General features: G+C 39.6%; 2 protein-coding genes across 2 annotated transcripts; both read right to left on the reverse strand.

The window, feature by feature from the left end:
* Positions 1-9952: 9952 nt before the first annotated feature.
* Positions 9953-14819, reverse strand: LOC132744702 (uncharacterized protein YyaL-like). The gene is made up of 5 exons (XM_060733479.1): positions 14787-14819; positions 13845-14267; positions 12577-13129; positions 10700-10765; positions 9953-10329 (listed from the first exon to the last, which is right to left on the reverse strand). The coding sequence occupies exons 1-5, from the start codon at positions 14817-14819 to the stop codon at positions 9953-9955; spliced, it is 1452 nt and encodes a 483-aa protein (XP_060589462.1).
* A 7218-nt stretch (positions 14820-22037) lies between these two features.
* LOC132744703 (tryptophan synthase beta chain-like) lies at positions 22038-22451 on the reverse strand. The gene has a single exon (XM_060733480.1). It carries the CDS (start codon positions 22449-22451, stop codon positions 22038-22040), a length of 414 nt encoding a protein of 137 aa, XP_060589463.1.
* Between the last annotated feature and the right edge of the window lie 56 nt (positions 22452-22507).

The raw sequence follows: 22507 nt of genomic DNA on the forward strand, positions 1-22507 counted from the left end.
GATTTATATTGCCTCAACTTGATAAAACAGAATAAGGCAGTAGAGTTGGACTACTCTTTTAATACTCAGTGGGATGATTTTGGTATCGTATTGAACCCTTATGGTCAATCGGGTTATATTGTGAATACTCCTCTTGGTGAAACCAAATTGCTAAACGAGTGTGATGATACGCATCCATGTGAAAAAAAAGATCACTTTTTGAACCGTAGAGCAAATTTTAGACTATGGTTGGAAAAGCCAAAACATTAGAAAAGAATACTATGCTCATCATCTCATTTTACCTGCGTCGTCAGAAAGCCTGTTTTTGAAACCTCTTAAAAAATTAACGGAACTCGAGGCAACTGCAATATGCGGGAATGATATTTCATCCAGCGTATTGTATGTGTCGGCCTTGTCTATTTTGTATGCAGGACAATACGCAATGGATATCTTTGCTCTATTGTACGTTAACGCTTTTTTATTTCGTAAAATTATTTACGGAAGAGTCGTTAGGTCTCTTCTTTAACGGGGAAAAAACGCGGGGAGCCTAAATGTGTTTACTAAACACCACTACGAAATCCAATGCATCGATGGCAGCTACTTGACGACTATGTCGTAATATGGCGCAGCAGTGCTATCAGCCGGGGTTGAAGCAGTACATTAATACACGGTCTTATAAGTATTATACCGGTTCTGCCGGCCCCACGATTGCCCTACTTGCTTTCTTTATGATACTAACCATCATGGGCATATCCGAGTCAGCAAAAATGGCAGTTGTTATTTTTATTATTCACTTGTCTTCGCTCACGTTGCTGGTATTGGCGGTTATATGGTTTTTGCTGACCAATGGAATTGATACGCTGGTGCTCAATTTTAGAACACCTGTAGAAGGAAGTCTTTTTAATGCGTTATTTTTTGGCTTTTCCGCAGCTATGTTGGGTATTTCCGGGTTTGAAAGTTCAGCTAATTTTGTAGAAGAGCAAAAATCAGGGGTGTTTTTAAAAACATTGAGAAAATATGTGGTTGGTAGTGGAGCATTTTTAATCCATTGATTGCCTTCCTTGCCATCGCTGTCTTGCCTCTTATAGAAGTAGGTGAACACAAGGAAACACTTTTGTTATACATGGGAGAAATGGCGGGAGGAAAATGGTTGGCTATGATCATTGCTGTGGATGCAGCTATGGTTTTTTAAGCGGTGCCTGTACTAACCTCTTTTATTGGTGTAGGAGGATTGAAAAAGAATGACGCTTAGATCGTATCTTTCCCCCAATTTCTTTTAAAAGAGAATAAGAAAGGTAGTAATTACCGCATCTCTTATCGGATTTTTTTTTCTCTGTCTTTCCATTCTATTGATTACAAAAGGTGCTCTTGAAGCCCTGGCAGGTGTATATACAATATCGTTTCTTGCTGTGATGGCCTACTTTGCTATTGGAAACCTATTGCTCAAATTTAAGCGTTCTAAATTACCCAGACCGGAATATGCTCCTGCCTTTACCGTATTTATTGCCTTGCTTGCTGTTGTTATTTGCGAAAATGTACGGAAACATTAAACTACATCCGGAATACTTTGGTGGTATTTTTACAGTATTTTGTGCCGGCTATACTCATTATCTATGCCTTACTCAACAGGCCCTTCCTCTATTCGAGTTGGGTTTGATGGTATTGCAATCTGCTAACGAATATTTGAAAAATCTTGTTTTGCTCAGCCAGTTAAAATTGAAAAGGCTTATGAGCAAGACAAGCGACCAGCATTTTGTTTTCTTTACTAAAGCAGACGATTTAGCTACGCTTAACCGAGTTATGATGTATGTACAGGAAAATGAACTGACCAGTCGTTTGCGTATTGTAACGGTACAGAAAGAAGGAGAGAATGTGCCGGAAGATTTTCTTCGTGATCTGAGTGTACTGGATCGAGCATATCCGGATATAAAAATCATTTTTCAGGAGATAAAAGACACGTTTGGTCCGGAACTTATTCAACGTTTGTCCACGGAATGGGGTATTCCTAAAAATTTTATGTTTATTGGTTCTCCCGGTGACCGATTTCCTTACCGTATTTCTGATTTGGGAGGAGTAAGATTGATCAATATAACTGCTTTTTTAGAATGTCCTAAAAGAGCTTTTTATCTCTGATGAGCTTCACATTCAACCTTTTATTCTCATTTCCATCCCCTAATATTTTTATGCATTCTGTGGGTTTTTTACACAAACTATCTTTTGGTTTCTTACTAAATCTATACGATTCTGTGAATAGAAAAAATGAAGTCAAGCTCAAACTAATAGCATTTTATACTCCGATACTTCGGCCGTGGTTTTTTTCAAAGTGGATTAGTTGTAAAGCAGATGTTGAAGATGTTGTTCAGGATACTTTTTTAAAGTGGTTAAGTATTGATATACGTAAAGTTAATAACACGAGAGCCTATCTTTTACAAATGGCTTTTCATACGAGCCTGAATCATTTGAAAGCACTTAAAAAACGAAATGAAAAATATTTTGATGACGTCTGTTTTTCGAAACGCTTTCTAGCTAAAAATTTGGATTTGAGTCATTTGGATATGCGAATAGAAATGAATACTGCCTTGAATGTCTTACAAAATAAGCTCTTGCCTTTGGAGCGGGCAGTATACTTGCTAAGAGAGGGTTTTGACTTTGATTACGAAATCCATTCAGGAAGTAACTCAAGAAAAAAGGCAACCCATTGTAGGCAACTTTTTTTAGTAGGGCTAAAAAAAGAAATTGAATCAGGAAATGCAAAATGTACAGGGAAACTCCTTGGGTGGTCCTATTTGGAAAAAAAGCTATGAAAAGGCATGCCATTTCGGATCGTTGGGCGAGCTTATCAGAGATATCCAAAAAGATATCAGTCTTTGTGGTGCAGTAAGGAATACATAAAAAAATAATTTTTTATGATTGTGTCACAAAACGACAAAACTTGTGTCCTACCATAGGCAGAGTTTAATACTGGAAGAGTTCCGGTAAGCGTTGTCACGATACATCTAAATGTAAAAGCCTTATGAAAGAAATACTATTATTCTTTATTGCGCACTGGTATTTATCCTTGTTTTTTCAGACTGTTTTTCTTCATCGTTATGCTTCACATGAAAGCTTTACGATGAGTAAGTTAACGGAGAAAATATTCTATGTACTAACGTGGATTTTCCAGGGTTCCAACTACTTGAGTGCCTACGGGTACGGTGTAATGCACCGTATGCACCACGCCTATGCTGATACGGAAAAAGACCCTCATTCACCCAAATACGACGAAAACTATTTGGACCATGATGTGGAAAACTAAAACCATTTAATACAGCTATAGCAAAATGGCACGTTGAAGGTAGAAGAACGTTTTACCAAAAATATGCCTTCTTGGAAGGCATTCGACAAAATGGCACGCTCTTGGCCCTCCCGTTTATTTTGGGGCACCCTCTATTTTCTCTTTTATTGGCATTATGCCGATGTATGGTGGTTATGGTTACTCCTTCCTGTCCAGTTTTTGCTCAGTCCCATACATGGAGCTATTATTAACTGGTTTGCGCATAAATACGGGTATCGCAACTTCTCGGTAGGCGACACTTCTCGAAATTTTCTACCCTTAGATTTTTTGATGCTAGGAGAGAGTTATCATAATAATCATCACAAGTATGGCTCGCGTCCTAATTTTGGAGCGTGTGGGGTTGGCATGAAGATTGATATAGCCTATCTTTTTTATTCGTGTTTTGGATAAATTAAATATTATTCATTTAAAATTAGCCCCCTCAGAAAGTGTTCCCGTACGAATGCGTAATACCGAGCTACTTAGAAAAAAAAAGCTTGATCAAATTGCAGTACTTGCTGACGCGCAGAGAACATTGTTGTGGTATTGAAAAACTATTCACAGGTACTGAATATTTTTAATCAATTAATTAGTACAGTCAGTACTGTTTTTGGGTATAGTGTGCTTTGATCTAAACTTTTTTGGTTTCCCCTAAAATGCAGGTATGACTTTTCAACAGTTTAAACTACATCCACCTTACTTGAAGGACTTAGCGCTATGGGGTATGATCACCCTACACCCATCCAAGAAGGGGCATACCACCATTCTTCAGTCCCGCGATCTCTGTTGCAAATGCCCAGACGGGAACAGGAAAAACGGCGGGCTTATTTGCTTCCCATTACTGCAAAACGGCTGAAAAAAAAGCGACCATGTCAATACATTAATAATCGTTCCTACTCGTGAAAATTGGCGTTTCAGGTCGACCAACAGGTAGAAGGTTTGGGCTATTTTGCGGGAATAAGTTCCATCCGGTAAATATGGAGGAGGAGATGGAGGGGTGTGGAGTCAACAACGTAAAGCCCTTGATTCCAGTGTTTTTTTTTTTTTTTTTTTTTCTTTCTGGATATTGTAGTAGCCACCCCGGGTAGACTCATAGCGCACCTTGCTTCGGGGATGATTCAGTTTTGACCGAATTCAGCACCTCGTATTAGATGAAGCTGATCGCATGCTGGATATGGGATTTTTACGAAGACATTATACGTATTGTAGGTCATTTGCCGGCGCAAAAGACAAACGCTCTTGTTCCTCTGCTACGATGCCTCCTAAAATTAAAAGTGATGGCAAATACGATACTGCGCGATCCGATACGTATTGCCATTGCTATTGCCAAACCGGCGGAAAATATATCCCAACAAGCCTATTATGTGGAGGATGATCAAAAGATTAAACTTTTTAACCTATTTTTGCTTGAAAAGGAATCGTACTCTAGCGTGATTGTATTTGCATCGACCCGAGAAAGCGTGAAAAAACTTGAAGGTACATTTAGAGAGCCGGAATGAGGGCTAAAGCATTTCATTCGATTTTGGATCAACAAGAGAGAGAACGAATTCTGCAAGAATTAAAAAAGCAGGAAATTACCTATTATTATTGGTACAGATATTCTTTCGCGGGTATCGATGTTGAAGGCATTGACTTGGTAGTCAATTTTAATGTACCCATCTGAATCCCGAAGATTACGTTCATCGTATGGCAGAACGGCCCGGGCAGGTCGTGCAGGAGTGGCTGTTACCTTCATAAACCACATGGATCAACGAACGTATCCTTTATAGAAAAAATTGATTGGTAAGCCTATACAAAAATGGATCTGCCAATAGATTTTGAAAAAAGCCCGCCGGATCGCACCGATAGGCAAAACAGACGACGATCCTCCAGAAGAATTTAATAAAAAAATCTATCCGAAAAAACAAATAATGTTTCCGGTCAGAACGGGAAGGCATGAGTTCTTATGGTTAGAACTAAAGGTTTCTTGTAGCAGGTGTCGTATCCGGCGGTATGCCGGGAATGAGTTTCTGCGTGAAGCAAAGGGTGGGGTGGGCAGTATCTTATCAACTCTGCCGTGGGTAGAGGCTTTTTCTGAATTGTTCTAATTCTTTGGTAAACGATGCGTTAAAGAACGTTGTCGAGGATGCCTTTTGTTTGTAGAAAAATTATCTTCAAAGAAAGGTAAAGAGAAGTGAGCTTTAATATTTCCACCCATGTGCGGGAAATCGTTGTAATGGCTTGATCGAGAACACCTCTGTCCTCCTCGACTCCCCGGGGACGTAGCCAGTAAAAACATAGGTTTTTCTTGCCACATAGTTCCCTCAATACGCGATACCCAGTCCATAATATTTTTAAAGGCCGAGGAATAGCTTCCGTTGTATTCGGCTAAAGAAATGATAATGCCATCTGTTTTGATTATATGCTCTTTGAAGGTGTGAGCTTCACTGGGAATACCATCTTGATTTTCTTTTTCTAAAACGGAATAGGGCTTTTAAAAAACTTTTCAAACCAGAAATGAAACTTTCAGCTTTTTCCCAAATTTTTTCTCCAATAAAATGAGCCAGTTGTCGATTGATGGAATACTTATGATTGCTTGCACCAAAAGAAAGAATTTTTTTCATGGTAGGGTATACTTTTTAATTTGGAAGATGAACCACTATATACGCTTGCAGCGATGCTGTAATTAAATAAATACAGCATGTTAAAATAGAATCTAATATACGGAGAATAAGCTTTTGAAAGAAACTTATACACGATTTCATTTTTAATTTGTTTATGGAAAAATGATTCGAAATAGAAACGTTATCGGGATATCTAAATTATGGAGAGAATGATTATACTATACGCCTGCATGTTATTTTTAATAAGGTAAAACTCTCTTTAAAAGGTAAAAAATGAAGAAGTCTAAACAAAAAAATTGTGGCTTCTTGGATTATTATACTTACTTTTACTGCTCAGGTGTCTATTCAGTTATTAGGTATGATGACAGAGACCTTTTTAGATCGATATAGATCAATTTCTGATCTGACCGATAAGATATGCAAGCCTCTTCGGGTGGAAGTTTTGTAGTCCCAACCTGCTTTCATAATGTAAGTCGCCTAAATGGCACATGGCTTCATTTACTACGGTGGTTTTTTGAAGAATTTCTTCTCTCCAAAAATACAAACAAAGAAATATGTAACGTTTTCATCCTCGCTATGATTTTTTTTAACAGTTACTACGATGCCTGTGGGAGCTCGTGTCCCTCAACCCAACCGAGGTCATATGTCTTCGTCCGACAGTAGCAGAAATAAGGGACTACCGTGCATATGTGGATCGCCATGTAATCGAACTTATACCTGAATTAACAGGAGAAGCTCTTGATGTATTGGAGGTGGGTCTTCATCATGAACAGCAGCATCACGAGCTTTTGTATGCCGATCTGAAATTCATACTTGGTCATAACCCGCTGTTTCCTCCGTACGATGAACATATTGTCGAAACTTCTGAGCAAAACGAGGGCACAAAATTTATTGAATGTTCTGGAGGTAACTATGAAATTGGATTTAAAGGAGAAGGATTCTCATACGATAATGAGAGAGAACCTCACCGTACTTTTCTTGCCCCTTTTTCATATAAGAGAGAGCCTTTTGTAAAAAAATGAAAGTTATATTGTTTATCGAGGCGGGCGGGGTACACCCGAAGCAGTTATTGGCAGAGCGATGCATGGACATGGATTCGTGAAAAACAATATTACCGCTCCATTATATTGGCATAAAATAGACGGTGTATGGAACAGGTATTCCCTATCGGGTCTGGTTCCCGTAGATTTGGGAGAACCATTGACCCATGCAACGTATTATGAAGCAGCTGGATTTGCTGAATGGGCTAATATGAGGTTACCTACTGAATTTGAATGGGAAGCAGCGAGCGATTTGTTTACCTGGGGGCAGCGGTGGGAACATACAAACAGTGCCTATCTGCCATAACCCCCGGCTTCAAGCAAGCCTGTTTTGGCCGCTCTTTTGGTGAATATAACAAGTAAGTTTATGGTAAAAACCAGATGGTACTGCGTGGAAGTTCGGTATTTACAGCTCCTGGTCATTCCAAAAAAACTTATTCGCAAACTTTTTTCAAACCCTATTTTGGTTGGCAGTTTACGGGTATAACCGTCTTTGCAGAAAACAAACATAATCAAATTGATATTGGAAGCCCAAAAATTTACGATCAGAAAGTGCTGGAGACTGTAAAAAAAGGTCTTTTCAAAAAACGTAAGAGTTTGCCCAGTTGGTTGTATTATGATCAAGAGGGGGATCGGTTGTTTCAATGTAAATTATGAAGATGGGCCTGAATATTATTTAACGGCATGTGAATCGAACCTGTTCGAACAGCAGAAAGAACAAATAATTAAGCATATAGTTGATGAATGATGATTCTTTTTAAATCTTTGGTGGAGTTGGGTGCCCCGGAGACGCTACTAAAACAGAAATCCTGCTACGTTCATTTGGTACGCCAAAAATTTTCATTTTTACCCTATATTCCCCTATAGACATATCAGAAAATGTATTGAACCAAATCACTGAATCGAATGGGGTAAAACTTTGCCTGGATCTTGCCTGTGCCATCCTCGGAATGCACTATACCAGCAAGCTCTTGAAGAACTGTATATCTCTGACAAAAAAAGAAAGGTTATTTTTTTTCTGGGCCAGTAGTATTTTTGGGAAAATTTTAGTGTAGAAGAACGGTACACTTTTTCGATATGTTGGACCAACATGCACACTAAAGATATACTTATGATGAGCTTTGATCTTAAGAAAGACCCTCGCCTGATTCAGGCCAGCTTACGACGATCGGGGAGGCATTACAAAAAAATTTAAACCTGAATATATTAACACGACTCAACCGGGAATTGGGTGCCCGATTTGATCTTAATCATTTTGCTCACTATCCTTTTTATGACCCCGCTTCGGGTACTACAAAAAGCTACCTGATAAGCAGGGAAGAACAAGATGTATTTGTTGAGGCACTCAATCAATCGCTTCATTTTGACAAATGGGAGCCCATACATACGGAGGTATCGCAAAAGTATGATCTCTCGATGATAACCGACCTAGCCTCTCAGTCGGGTCTAGAGGTTTCACATATATTTTACGATACAAAAGGATACATTTGTGATGTGGTAATGAAACCCCAAAAACCGGCTATTCCGAACGGATAAAGTTCATAATTTGTTTTTCCGGTTTTGAGCAGAAATGAAGACTACTTCAAAGGTGTGCATCAGGAGCAATAGCTATACCTCCAATGCTGTTTTTAGGTAACATAATAAATAAACATGCAGCATATAACGCAAATACGGAAGGCTACACTAAAAAAAATAGATTTTTGAATGGTTTTTTTTTTAAAAAATGACACCCCTGAATCATCACGAACCAAATGGTTATATAGTTTTATTTTACTCTCACAGGAACTTTTTTTTTATACTGCAAAAAATAGTACCTAAATTTAGGCTTTAATACATAGAATATTATGGATACGTTAACAAACATTGGACTGGACAAAAGCAAAAGTAAAGAACTGGCAGAGGCACTGAATGACTTGCTTTCTAACTATTCTGTTTTATATCAGAATGTAAGGGGGTATCATTGGAATATTAAAGGGGATAAATTTTTTGAACTTCATCTGAAATTTGAAGAATTATACAATGATTTATTTATCAAAATCGATGAACTAGCCGAGCGTATATTAACTCTTGGACATACACCCGATCATAAGTTTACGGATTATTTTCGTTCCTCCTCAATAGCTGAAAGCGATGAGGTAAGCGATGGGAATCGGGCTGTGCGGGAGATTTTGGACGCTGTAAAAATACTCTTGACAAAGCAACGGTATATATTGCGGCTATCGGAAAAAATCAATGATGAAGGGACTAATGCACAAATGAGCGATTATATCAGGGCGCAGGAAAAAATGGTGTGGATGTATTCTGCATTTATGAGTAAGAACTAGAAATAGTAAAGCCTCATATACTGCGCATGTAACATGATGGTTAACTATATATTTTATACTTATTCACTTTTCTGACTCCGGTAGCATTGAAGAATACGGGATCGTATACCGTAAAATTCTTTATGCTATTTTATTACTTCAAGAATCTTTTAGCAAAAAGGAAATTTTTAAGCATAAAATGTTCCTGTTCCGTAGCGAAGTATTTTTAGATATCAAACTAGGATAGGTTTCTTTGAAAAAGAACTGTAGAAAGAATAATTTATATTCGTTGTACGTGTTATAGAGGATCTACATTAAATAGTATTTGTACAGATCGGTATTCCTTCATTAGCAACATCCGGTCGGCTGTTTGCTGTAATGAGAGTTTGGTTTCGTGTAGCTTTTCTTTCCCGCGTGCCCGTTTGATGAGCAGGGTCATCATGAATTCATTTTTTATTTTAGACACGACCGGTTCGCCTGGTCCAAGTACAGTAATCCCTTTTATACGAGAGCTTATGCGCTGTTCTAAATGCGTTGCCCGCTTCCTTACACCGCAGCCTGTCGGTATGCTTTACCGTTATTTCGATAAGCCGTGAATAAGGAGGGTAGAAGTGTGCTTGCCTGTCGTGCAACTGATTTTTGATAAATCCCTCTGTATCGTGATGAAGAATATACTGGGAAAATTTTTATCTGAAGGATCGGTTGTTTGAATTACTACTTTACCTTTTTTTGTCTCTGCGACCGGATCGTCCGCTCACTTGTGTGATGAGTTGAAATGTTTTTTTCGTGAGAACGGAAATCGGGGAAATGCATCATACGATCGGCATCAAATACTCCTGATAACACAACATTTTCAAAGTCAAGTCCTTTTGTAATCATCTGAGTACCTACTAGAATTTGAGTTCTGGATTTTTCGAAGTTTTCAATAATGGATTCATAGCTGTTTCGTGCTCTCGTAGTATCTCGATCCATACGCTGTACGTGTACTTCAGGAAAAAGTAATTTCAGTTCTTCTTCCAGTTTTTCGGTGCCGTATCCTTTCGTGAGAATACGTTTTGAACTGCATGTCGGACACTGGGAGGGGAAAGCCTCTGCGGTAAACCGCAGTAATGACATATCATGTTATGATGAACTTGGTGGTATGTGAGGCTTACCGAACATTGAACGCATTGCGGTATCCAAGTACAGTCTTCGCATTGAATTATGGGGGCATAGCCTCTGCGGTTTTGAAAATAAGCACCTGACCCTGATTTTGTAAGGCTTTTTCAATTTCGTTGAGCAGTAATGCTGAAAATTTACCCCGGTTGGTTTTGCGCCGCCGCTCCAAGGTCATATCGGCTAAAAGAACATGAGGAAGGTTTGCTATTCCGTAGCGCTCGGTTAGCGTAACTAAGCCGTATTTATTTTTTCATAGCTTGAAAGTAGCTTTCCGATGAAGGTGTAGCGCTGCCTAATACTAACCTTGGCTTGGTAAAGCGTTCCCATCATGAGGGCTACGTCGCGTGCGTGGTAACGAGGAGCTGGAGCCTGTTGTTTATAGGAAGAATCATGCTCTTCATCCACGATGATTAATCCTAAATTATCAAAGGGAAGAAAGAGAGCAAACGTGCCCCCACAATAAAGGGGAAACTCTTTCGAGAGTACCCCATTCCATATTTCTACCCGTTCATTATCTGAGAATTTTGAGTGGTATACCCCTACGCGAGCATATACCGCTTTTTTCAAACGTAACCACCATTTGTGTAGTAAGTGCAATTTCGGGTACGAGAAGAAGTGCTTGTTGACCACGTTCCAGTATTTGGTTGATTAGATCAATGTATATTTCTGTTTTCCCACTTCCGGTAACACCGTGTAGTAGAACGGCTTTTTTTTCTTTGAAGTAGTGCAGGATGAGATCACGGGCAAGGACTTGTTTTTCGTTCAATACGGGTGCTACGGGCGTATCAGATAGGTTTGATTTATATCGCGGAACAATAGTTTTAAATTCTTCTATTATTTTTTTTTTACTGAGTGAGCACGCGAGCGGATTGGGAGAAAACCCTCTTGCCATTTAATACCGTCTGACGCCATATTCTTTGACACATTGCTCGGAAGGTAGCAGAAATGGGAATACTGTTGAAGATATTTTAATAACTATTTTCTTCTTGCTTAAGGTTTATTTTTAGATTTCAAAGAGTCTTTTAAGGTTTCATTAGAGTGAAAAGTCGAGGCAAGTCGAATCCGTTTTTCTGTTTTGGGTTTGTATTTTTCCCGTATATGTTCAAACAGAATAATGGCTTTTAGAAGGAGAGTGATTTCATATTTACCATATTATTTTTTCGGTACCTAACAACTTGGCTATCTCGGTATAACTAGTGGAGAAGAGGATGTCACATTTTTGAAGAATGGATACCTCTTTTTCAAGAGAACGAAAAAGAAGGTTTTCCCCAAATTTGAAAGAGGGATGTACTTGTTATCTGCTTTCGGCTGGAGAGCCGACAAACTGAAGGCAAAGCAGCTTTCATTACATCGCCTAGGCTGCACATGTAATAGGAAAGATATCCATTCATATACATCAAATTGCTGGGTGTGGATGACAATACGCTCATCAATCAACTCAAGGATCGATTTTAATTTCATATTCCTGAGAAGAAATATCTGTGTGGAGTCGAGGAAAACCTATTCCCTGGTAAGAATTTTTTTTTTTTTTTTTTTTTTTGAATCCCAAACGGTATAATAGCACGTTGCCCGATTTTAATAATGGGGCGTAGCTTATCGGGTATTTGATAGGTGAAGAGTTTGGGTATAGGCACGGGCAGTATAAGTTCCGCAAACGATGGGGGTATATTGGATATTGACTCCTTTTGTTGCATAATCAGGATAGACTTGGTTTACAACGCCATGTTTGGTGACAGGAATGATCCGAAAGGAGATAAAAAATACGGTTATCAGATTGAGAAAGTATATTGCTTGTATCGTTTCCGGTACGTATGGATTTACCATACTTACCAAATTTTAGTTGTTTCCTAGCCTCTCTATTGTAGTAGGTATTTGCAGGTTTTATTAAACATACATAGATGGGGTTGCCCTTTGTTTTTCCCTATTTTTTTTCCCTTTTACAAAAGGGGAGTTTACTTTGGGGTTCGGTTCCCCTAAAAGAGAAAAAAGGAGTATATGCATTCGTAATTTTGGGCTGTATATTGGTCCTTTGCCCACGATTACGATTCTGTATCTCAAACCCTTTCTGCGTACAGATGCCCAGTAAGGGAAAGTAGGAGGGGTTTGGGTGCATGAGACACTTAGCCGTGTTATCATTTGGTTAGCTTGTGCAGTATAGCTTTTTTTGTCCATTAATATACCTAAGCGGTACAAATTGCGAGCCATGACACCATTGGAAGAAGGGATAACATTATCAAAGATTTCTTTTTTGCGAACGATCAACGAATCTGCTGAATCTGCTGTAAGGTAATAAAACCCTTCTTTTTCATCGAAGAAATGGTTGTGTACATAATTTGTCCAGCGTTCTGCTTTCCAAATCCATTCTTCGTTGAAGGTAACTTGGTATAGGGCCATATAGGCTTGGATAAGAAACGCATAGTCTTCCATAAAGCCTTCCACCGGAGAGCGTTTTTCTCTGAAAGAACGGTACACTTTTTCGTCTATTACTGTTTTTTCTAAAAACTGGATAGCCTGTTTAGCCAACGCGAGAAATGCAGGTTCGCCAAAAGAATTGTAGGCGTCGATTAATCCGCATAGCATCATAGCATTCCACCCTGTGAGGATTTTGTCGTCCAGACCGGGTTTTATACGCTGATCTCGTTCTTTAAGTAAGATTTTTTTAGCTTCTTTTAAAGATGAATCCAATTCACTCAGCGTAATATGGTTTTTGGTGGCAAAGACCTTATCCGTATCCTTGATAAAAAGGATGTTTTTTTTGTCTTCCCAGTTTCCTTTTTTTTCTATTGAATAATAATGGGCAACCCAATCAGGCTGATGGTGTAATAAACTGTCAAATTCTTCTTTTGTCCAGACATAAAACTCACCCTCTTTGCCTTGACTGTCGGCATCCAAAGCAGAATAGAACCCGCCTTCGGTTCCGGTCATCTCTCTTTTAAGCCAAGCAATAGTTTCGTTTACGATAGCGTTTATACAAGGCATTGCCCGTAAGGGTATACGGCTTCACGTTGTAGAGGCTTAAGCTGTGCGCGTTGTCATAAGCACTTTTTTAAAATGGGGGGCAAACCATTTTTAAGATCTACGGAATAGCGGGCAAAACCTCCTCCTACTTGGTCGTAAATAGCCGCCCATAGCTATTCTATTTAATGTTTGTTCACCATACTACAAACTTTTTGGCATCTTTATTTTTTGTGATGGTAGCGCAGGAGGAAAAGCCATTGTGCCGGGCATGTGGATGAATTTGGGTGCCGTACCCATACCTCCCCACGCGGGCTATCGATCGTTCCCAATGGTTTATACATCGCATCCATGCCCTCCTGGTACACACGAAGAGGCCTTGTCGGGAATCATAGAAATTTCACTCTTGGCTAATTGTTTGGTCAATTCGGCTTGCTGTATGATCTATATTGGAACGCTTTCTTTGTAGGCTTTTGAAATCTGTAATCAGTACTTGTGCCCACTGGTTGGCAGGAAAATAGGTTCCTCCGTAAAAAGGTTTTCCGTCAGGCGTAGTAAATACATTGAGCGGCCAGCCTCCTTGCATGCCCATAGCATGTACGGCGTCCATGTATACTCGATCGATATCCGGTCGTTCTTCTCGATCAACTTTAATGCTTACGAAATGTTCGTTCATGATTCGGGCTATATCTTCGTTTTCAAAAGATTCGTGAGCCATTACATGACACCAATGACAGGAAGAATAACCAATGCTTACGAGTATGGGCTTATCTTCTTTTTTTGCTTTCTCCAGCGCTACAGCACCCCACTCGTACCAATCCACAAGATTATAGGCATGTTGTCTCAGATAGGGACTGGAGGCTTCAATAAGCGATTGGGGCTTTTCTTCTTCGCGGTGTGAACCAGTGGTATCGGACTGGTGTATAAAGCGGTCATAATTTAAAAAGTAATTTAATCATTTTTTTTCATTCGTTATGAGAGTAATAGACTATGATATAATTTGCTTTTTTGATCAGAGATATTTCCTTGCTCACATCGATATTGGATTGTACTTTCTCTAATTTTTGCAATGGTTTTTTTGAGGAATTCTTGATGTGATTTAGAGGTTTTGTAGTATGTAGGTTTATGCGACGAGATTTCATTATCTTTTTCCACTGTCTATATGTTCTTGGGGTTTTTTTGAGGCAGTAAATTGGGTAAATCGCTTCCAGATATAGTCTATACTTTCTTCAGACGGGTGAATTAAATCCCGGGTATAAAAGCGATAATCTCTTAAGTCATCCATCATAATTTCATAAGCCGGAAAATACAATGTGTTGTGGTATCGTTGTGTTATGGTATGACAAGCTAGTCGTAACGCAGATTTACTTACGGCGTTCAGTTCGAGCGTATCGCTGAGATGCCGTACGGGGCTTACGGTAAGGATAATGGTTACCTGAGGATTCAGCTTCTTTACGGCTTCATACATTGTATTGAATGAAGCAAGGATTTTTTCTTGGTTGAGTAGGTTTTTGGTAAAATACTTTTGGGGAACTTTATGGCAGTTCGATACAATTATCTTCCGTATTTTTTTGATGGTATATACCCACGGCTGTTCCGTAAGTGAATAGGATAAAGTGAGTATGGTGAAGGAATTGATGAGCGGTGTGAATGGTGTGTGCTATCTTACGTTTTACGCTGGCTTTATGTAATGCTGAAAAAAGAGGAATGGAAGTCGTAGTTGAAGAACAACGCGTTGGATTCTCCGTAAGTAGAGTTCTTGGGTAATTCGTTGTTGCATGCATAGCAGAGTATTTTGTGAATAGAGGAGGATTATAACCGTTCCGAAGGACTGGAGAGAGCAGTGAATTTATACTTTTGGAGTAGAGTCCCATACTTTATGGGCGGAAACAAGAACCAATAGTAAGTATGGACGTATCTGTGGCGATTTGGCACGAAGACGGGTTAATAATTAAAGGAGTACGAAAATGTTCCATCTGTTGGCGTTAAGATATGTACTTAGTATCTTCATATCAAGAGTTTGAGTTTATTTAAAAAGTAAGTCATGGCTATTAAAAAGTTTATTTCGTGGAATGTCAACGGTATACGGGCTATTGTTAAGAAAGGGTTTATTGAAAATATACGCACTCTTAACCCTGATTGTCTTATGCCTTCAGGAAACCAAGGCTTCACAACAGGAAACCAAGCATGCCCTGACGACTATGGAGGAGTATCATGTATACGCCAATTCATCCAAAGCAAGGAAAGGATATTCCGGTACGGCTATTTTATCAAAAGAAATACCTATTCAGGTTACGTACGACATAGGGTTTGGAGAACACGATCAAGGAGGTAGGGTGGTTACGGCAAGAATTCTCACAGTTTTTTCTGGTTACCTGTATATACCCCAATTCCGGTCAAGCCTTAGCACGCTTGGATTACAGGGGGAGGATTGGATCGGTCATTTTTGAAATACATCAATGGCTAAAAAGAGAAACACGATTGTTCTTTGTGGAGATTTGAACGTGGCTTCATGAGGAAATCGATATAGCTCGATCTAAAGAAAATTACAATAAATCCGACGCAGGTTATACACAACGAGAGATAGATGGGTTTAACCGGCTTATTGATATGGAACTTGTAGATACTTTTCCGTTATCGCTATCCAGACAAAGAAGCTTATACGTATTGGCATTACTTGCTGATTTCTCGTGCTAAAAATGTGGGTTGGCGTATAGACTATTTTTTGACTAGCAAAATTTACTTCCTGCTGTAAAAGAGGCTTCTATAGAAAAACTCTTAAATTACGGATCGGATCATTGTCCGGTACACTGGAAATTAGATGTATAAATTTTCAGAGTAGGTGCTGGCTATTCGATTTGCTGAATATCAGCTCCTAGCTTTTCGAGTCTTTTCCTTTAATTTTTCATATCCCGTTCTATTTGCTCAATATTGAAAATAGTTACTTTTCCCTGAGCGATAGAGCTGCTATATAGGAGAGCTATACCGGCTCTTATATCGGGGAAGACATGTTATACCTCGTGAGGGAGTACTTCCGGTTGAGACCAATAACGGTAGCTCGGTGAGGATCACAAAGAATGATTTGAGCCCCCATGTCAATCAGGTTATCTACAAAAAATAAACGACTCTCAACTTTTTTGATGAATAAGCACTGAGTGCCTTTTGCCTGTATTGCTACGACCAAGATAATGCTGAGCAGGTCGGGGGTAAGCCCGGCCGGCAGGAGCATCTTCGTGCTAAGAATAGATCCCGTCTATAAATGTTTCTATTTCATATTCCTGTTGGGCAGGAATGTGAATATCATCTCCCCTGTAAGTTGAGTTTTGTATGCCCATTTTTTAAAATCCGGGGGATTACACCTAATGCCTCAATATTACAAGTTTGTTTATAGTATATCTGATTGCGTCATGGCCGCCATACCTATAAAACTCCCTACTTCGATCATATCGGGTAGTACGGTATGTGTTGTTCCTGTAAGTTTGTCTACTCCCTCGATAGTGAGCAAATTTGATTTGATTCCCGAATTTTCGCTCCATACGGTTCAAACATAAGACAGAGTTGTTGAATATAAAGGCTCGCATGCAGCGTTGTACAGACGTAGTTGTTCCTCGGCGAGTACGGCTGCCATAATGATGTTGGCCGTTGCCGGTCACAGAGGCTTCGTCCAAGATCATGTCACACCCTTTTAATGGGTGAGGTGCATGGATAATAGCATGCCTTTTTTTTTTTTTCTTCTTCATAACGGAATTTGCTCCATCTTTTGCATAGACCGGTAATATGCGTAATCAGTTTCCGTCTTCGATTTTATCGCCTTTCCAAGTTTAGGCATACAACGCTTGCCGTATTGTGCACAAATTGGACCAAGCAACAATGATTTGATCCCGTATCAAACCTACTTTTTTTCTTGTAGGTTTCTGTTTTTACAGAGAATCAGTATGAATGGTTTCGGAAACAAATTGGTATGTGTTCGGGGGCAGTTTTGAATAACCCGGGATCCGCAGGTGTTTAATGATATATCAATGGATCGTGCAACATCTATAATATTAGGAACGTTGTGTAGAGTAACAGGATCTTTAGTAAGCAGCGTGGCCAGATTACTTGAAGGGCTTCATTTTTAGGCACCTTGTGGGGATAATCGTTCCGTGTAATTTTGACCACCCGACTTTGAAAGAACTCGATTAATTTTTTTACGCATGAACCTCCTGACCGTCTCTTTTCTTTCCAGAAATTTTGATTTTGTTTGATGTGGTTTTTTCGTTCATGATATAATTTTGTGAACAGCTTCTCCTCTTCTATCTTTTCTGGTTCAGAGTAAAGCTTGTTCCCCGACATTCTCTTTAATGTCTTTAAGAGACCACATCACTAAATGGCATTCTTATTCCAACGTATCATGGAATGTTTTCATTACCGTCCCAGGTAAATTGTGCCCTTTTATGCGCTCGTTCTTCATCTCTATTTCCCAATACTTTCTTAACTCAGATTTTCAATGTTTTTCCGTATCGCTTAAAAACAGTATCTTGCCTTGGGGGTATTCCATCATCTTCGGTTTTTTGAATAAGACTTCCCGATCGGGCATAGGATAGGGATTATTCACATCCAGGTCAAAATGCAGCTTTGATAATACATAAATTATCCCATATCTGCTGGTGGGTTTCTGTCGTTTTTTTTGCTTCGTACGACACCTGCTTAATTAGATCAATCAGCGAGGTGATCATATCGGTTCGCTTGTTTTTATCTGATTCGGCACGGATATAATGCAACAGTTTCTGTACATTACGACCATACTCTTTTAATATGATAGGTTTGCGTTGGGTATTGTATTCAAGATTCATAAGGATTTCATTCTTTGCATATTCTAAGCTTGGCAAAGCTAAGTAATATTGTTTTCTCTCCAAAGTGCTCGAAATTAATTCGTGCTTTTCGGCTTTCTCGGCTTTCATGGATAGCCAATACAGTGCCCAGACCGAATTTTGAGTGTTCTACTTTCATCCCTTCTTTAAGACCGGAGGTGTCGCTTGGCATAAAGTCATCAGGAGGCGTATAGGGCTTTTTCGACTCATTGGGCTTGGTTGTTGTTTTAAGATGACGTATAAACTTTCGGGCATAATCGGAATTTGAGCTAAAATTTAGTTTGTGAAACGACTTTTTTATTGTAATTGGGGAAATCGTCTTTGAGGAATCGGGCTTGGGTTCAATTTTTCATCGCCAATCCGGTACCATGTGTTCGCGCGTAGATAAAAATAGACGCTCTTTTGCTCTGGTAATTCCTACATAAAAAGCCTTCTTTCTTTTCTAATCGCTTGATTTTCCCAGCGAGCCTTTGTAAGGGAAAATAAATCTTTCCTCAACCCTCCGATACAGTTCTGATTCTAAACCTTTTGCCATTGATCGTCATGGGGGGGTTACCTTTTCACATCGTCCGCTCCTTATTTTCATTTTGATGGTAACAAGCGTTATTCCTGCAGAAACGCACCCAGACTTTTTTCTTCTCTTTCGGGATCTTCTATAAACTCTTTGATGGCGTTGAATAATTCCTGTATATTATCATAACGCCCTATTCCTTCTATGGTTTTATCTTCATATAAATTTTTGAGCAACCCGGAGCACTTTGCAATTTCCCGTGCGGCCTCGTAGGCATCTTTATTTTTTATTTCTACCGACTCGCTTTATTAGAGCGACAAAAATCTTTATAGCCCCTGCAGCACGACCTCCTATGTAGATTTGGGCATCTTTGTAAATAGCACTCCCAGACTTAAGCGTGTTCGTCAAGCGCCCAATAATTTTTTATACCGATTGTAGTATTAATTTAAAATTCCTCGCTTTGGAAAAGATTAATATTTTCGAAGGGGCTTCATCTTGTTGACTGAAGCAAACTTTAAATAGGCAGATAGTCCCTTGACCTCCTTTAGTTGATAAAAGCAGTCCCCTACTATTTTGTATTGAATAATTGATTTTTCTTTAACGCGTCTTCCGGAGATCGGTTTGACCTATTTGTACGGTATAGTATAGCAAAAATCATCTAATGTCAACTGATTTTTGCATCTTCTCTTCAAATATACGAGGAGCTACAAGCTTGCCCTCTTCGTTGTCCGAACGGCTTTAAATAAGATGGCACCCTTTATTTTCGGTCCTACCCTTTTTGTAATGGCCTTATTTTTTAAAACCCCAAATTTGGGAGCTTCCAATTTTTTTAGTAGAACGTAAAATTTTGCTCGTTTATTACATGCAAGTCTGGTTCCCCTTTTTAAAATTAAATTTAGTAAAGTCGGCAGGGGGAAAAAACCCTGATACTTTGAGCATCTACGACTAAAAAATATTTTGACTGCAGCAGCGGCTTAGAATGATGAAATACTGGATAAAAGGTGTCCCCGAAATCGTCCCAAAAAAATTGAATACGGGGTGGTTTTTATTCAAAAATCGAGATGTTTCCTTAAACAATTATCGTAGAAAAAGTAAAATCATAAATCTGCACCACCTAAAACTTTTTCATTACGTAGTTTTCGATAAATGTTCCCAAATTTTGGGGCATTTTTGGAAACGCATCCCTGTTAGGAAGGATTTTCGATATAAATTTTTCAGGTATAAATCTGTTTTGGGCCGGCTAATATACGCTGAAAAACGGTCCTGCTTTTGTACTGTGCCTCTCCGTCCCATTTCCCTTCACGTGGCTTTAATTGTTTCGAATGTATACTCGAGGATGACGAAATTTGGGAATAAACCCTAGAAAGCAGCTTCTTTCCTTATATACGTGCAAATACTGAGTGGGAAATGTTCCCAATGCCCTAGAAATTTCGTGTCGAGACCGATTATGTTTTCCTACGATCACGCATTTCTTTTGCCGCTTTTTGTGAAAGTGAGCGCCATATAGAAAGGGATTTTTACCTTTCCTTGTGAATCAGGTGTGCGACTAAGGTATGTCAAAAATCGGGTTTTTCCCGTCTGCACACAATAATCATGGATGCCCTTATTTCGTTACCCCCTCTCGTTGAGGGGGTTGAGTTTGTAGGTAGTCCCTATTTACGAACCGGTATATGTAAGTTCAAGGGTGGGCTTCTTATCTTTATTGTGGATATTTGTAAAAAAAAACCCAAAAAAAAAAAAAAAAAAAAAAAAAAAAAACAAAAAAAAAAAAAAAAAAAAAAAAAAAAAAAAAATAAGGGATTAGAGTGTGCGTTTGAGGGGATTAATGTCTTTTTGCTTTTTGCAAAATCAAATTTGGGAAAAGGAAAAATCTCGGGCTATCTGCTCCAAAGTCACGAATACATTCCAAATGGACAAAAGAACCTACGACCTCTATACGAGACATAATACAAGTATGAAAAGTAGAAAAAAAAAAAAAAAAAAAACAAAAACAAAACAAAAACATAACTTGTTTTGGATCGGAATACCAAATCCGGCAAATAATTGCGTTCACCACGGCGTATGGATTGTAAAAAACTGTTATGTCGGGTTCTCCGTGCGGTTAAAACTCCGATACCTTTCGAGGAAAATAGAAAACCCAAAATTTTAATACATGGAGAATTCCTAACCGGGCTTTTGCCCCCCCAAAGTTAAAGGTCCCCCCAAAATGCCGGCGTTTTTAAAAAAGCCCCGGCCCTTCGTGCTTAAAGTGGTAGATGGGTAAAATTAAACCCCTTCGAGCCGGTTTTTGAACGCTGTAAAAATGCTCTATTCCTTTGTATGAAAATTTCAAGGGTCATAAAAAATATTTGTCACGGTTGGGTTCTATAAACTAAAAGCTTTTTCTCTAAACCTTTGGGCTAGGATGGTACATGCTTTTTGAATGTGGAGCCATGGGCTGGTGGGAAAAGGGAAATTGCTTTCCCAATAGGTCCCCCGCATCTTTTATGCGTTCCCCCCAAAAGGGTTTTCAAATAGGTAACGGGGGAAAATGAGCCATAACCGGGGAGGGGTTTTAATGTTAGAAGGTGATCGGTTCAATGATTTTTGCTACTCCTCTTCAAAAAGTTTCCATGTTTTTGGCTGAAGTCGCGTGCGGAATAAAAGGTCTTATCACCCCGTCCGGAATGTTACCACAACTGATGTTCTTTGGGGGAAGTTTTTTGCGAGGGTTTGCTGCGCAGCGCCGGTGCGACTCCAGTGAAACAACAATCCCTTCGTGTCGTGCAAAAAATGCATCTTTAGAGCATCGCTTTTCCCAAACAGATGTAATTCTATGCGTTTACGGATACCTAATGCTGCCAATTCAGGACAATACGGCGCCGTACGTAGTCAAGCCCGCAGATAGGATTGGGTTTCGGCTATTTGACCGTCAGAATCACTTAAAAAAAAAGGACTTGTATCCGCTTTGTACAATGCCGACTCTTTCCTGACCCGTCATCCTGCTGGGCATGTTTTCCCGGAGCGCACCCTTTCCCCGCTTTTCTGCCCCTATGAGGCGACTTTTGGGTTTTAAAGAAAACTCGAGAAAAATGCCGATGGCATTTAGAGCCACCCCTACCGAAGCACTAAGCAAGGCTTCTGTTTCCGTGCTGTGAGTTTTCTTTGCATTTTCCCGATTGACAGCATTAAAATTCGCGTACCATATTCGGGGTCGGGGGATGCCCAGTGCCGATTCGCTAAATAAGGGTATTGGTATGTTTCCCCCGTCCTGAAGCGCCGCGTTACCGCATATTTTAATTTTTTGCCCTCGAAATGTACGGTTTCCACGGTGGCTCCAAACATTCTATAGAACCATTTGGGTCGTTTTCTGCGTTGGTTTAAGCTCCATATAAACAGTACAATCCAGCTTTAGCCGGGCGCAAGCGGTTGCTACGGCCAGTCCGTGCTGTCCAGCACCCGTTTCTGCAATGATACGTTTTTTGCCCATGCGTTTTGCTAGCAACGCTTGCCCTATGGCGTTGTTGATTTTATGAGCTCCTGTATTGGCCAAGCCTTCCAACTTGATGTACAGCTGTGCTCCACCTAGTGCTTTACTACTGGCTTCTGCGTAAAGCAGAGGAGTAGGTCTGCCTATAAACTGTTTTGCCGTGCGTTCCAACTCGGCTATAAAAGCAGGATCTTCCATAGCCCCTTCAAACGCTTCTTCCAATGCTATAAGCGAGGGCTGAAGTACTTCAGCCACGTATCGTCCCCCCATGCCATCAAAGCTACACCGCGAACACGTTTTTTCTTTTCCATCTTTTTTAGAGCGTA

This window comes from Ruditapes philippinarum, unplaced genomic scaffold, assembly GCF_026571515.1.
Source record: "Ruditapes philippinarum isolate M1 unplaced genomic scaffold, ASM2657151v2 ctg9628_1_1_1_1, whole genome shotgun sequence".
NCBI lineage: Eukaryota > Metazoa > Mollusca > Bivalvia > Venerida > Veneridae > Ruditapes > Ruditapes philippinarum.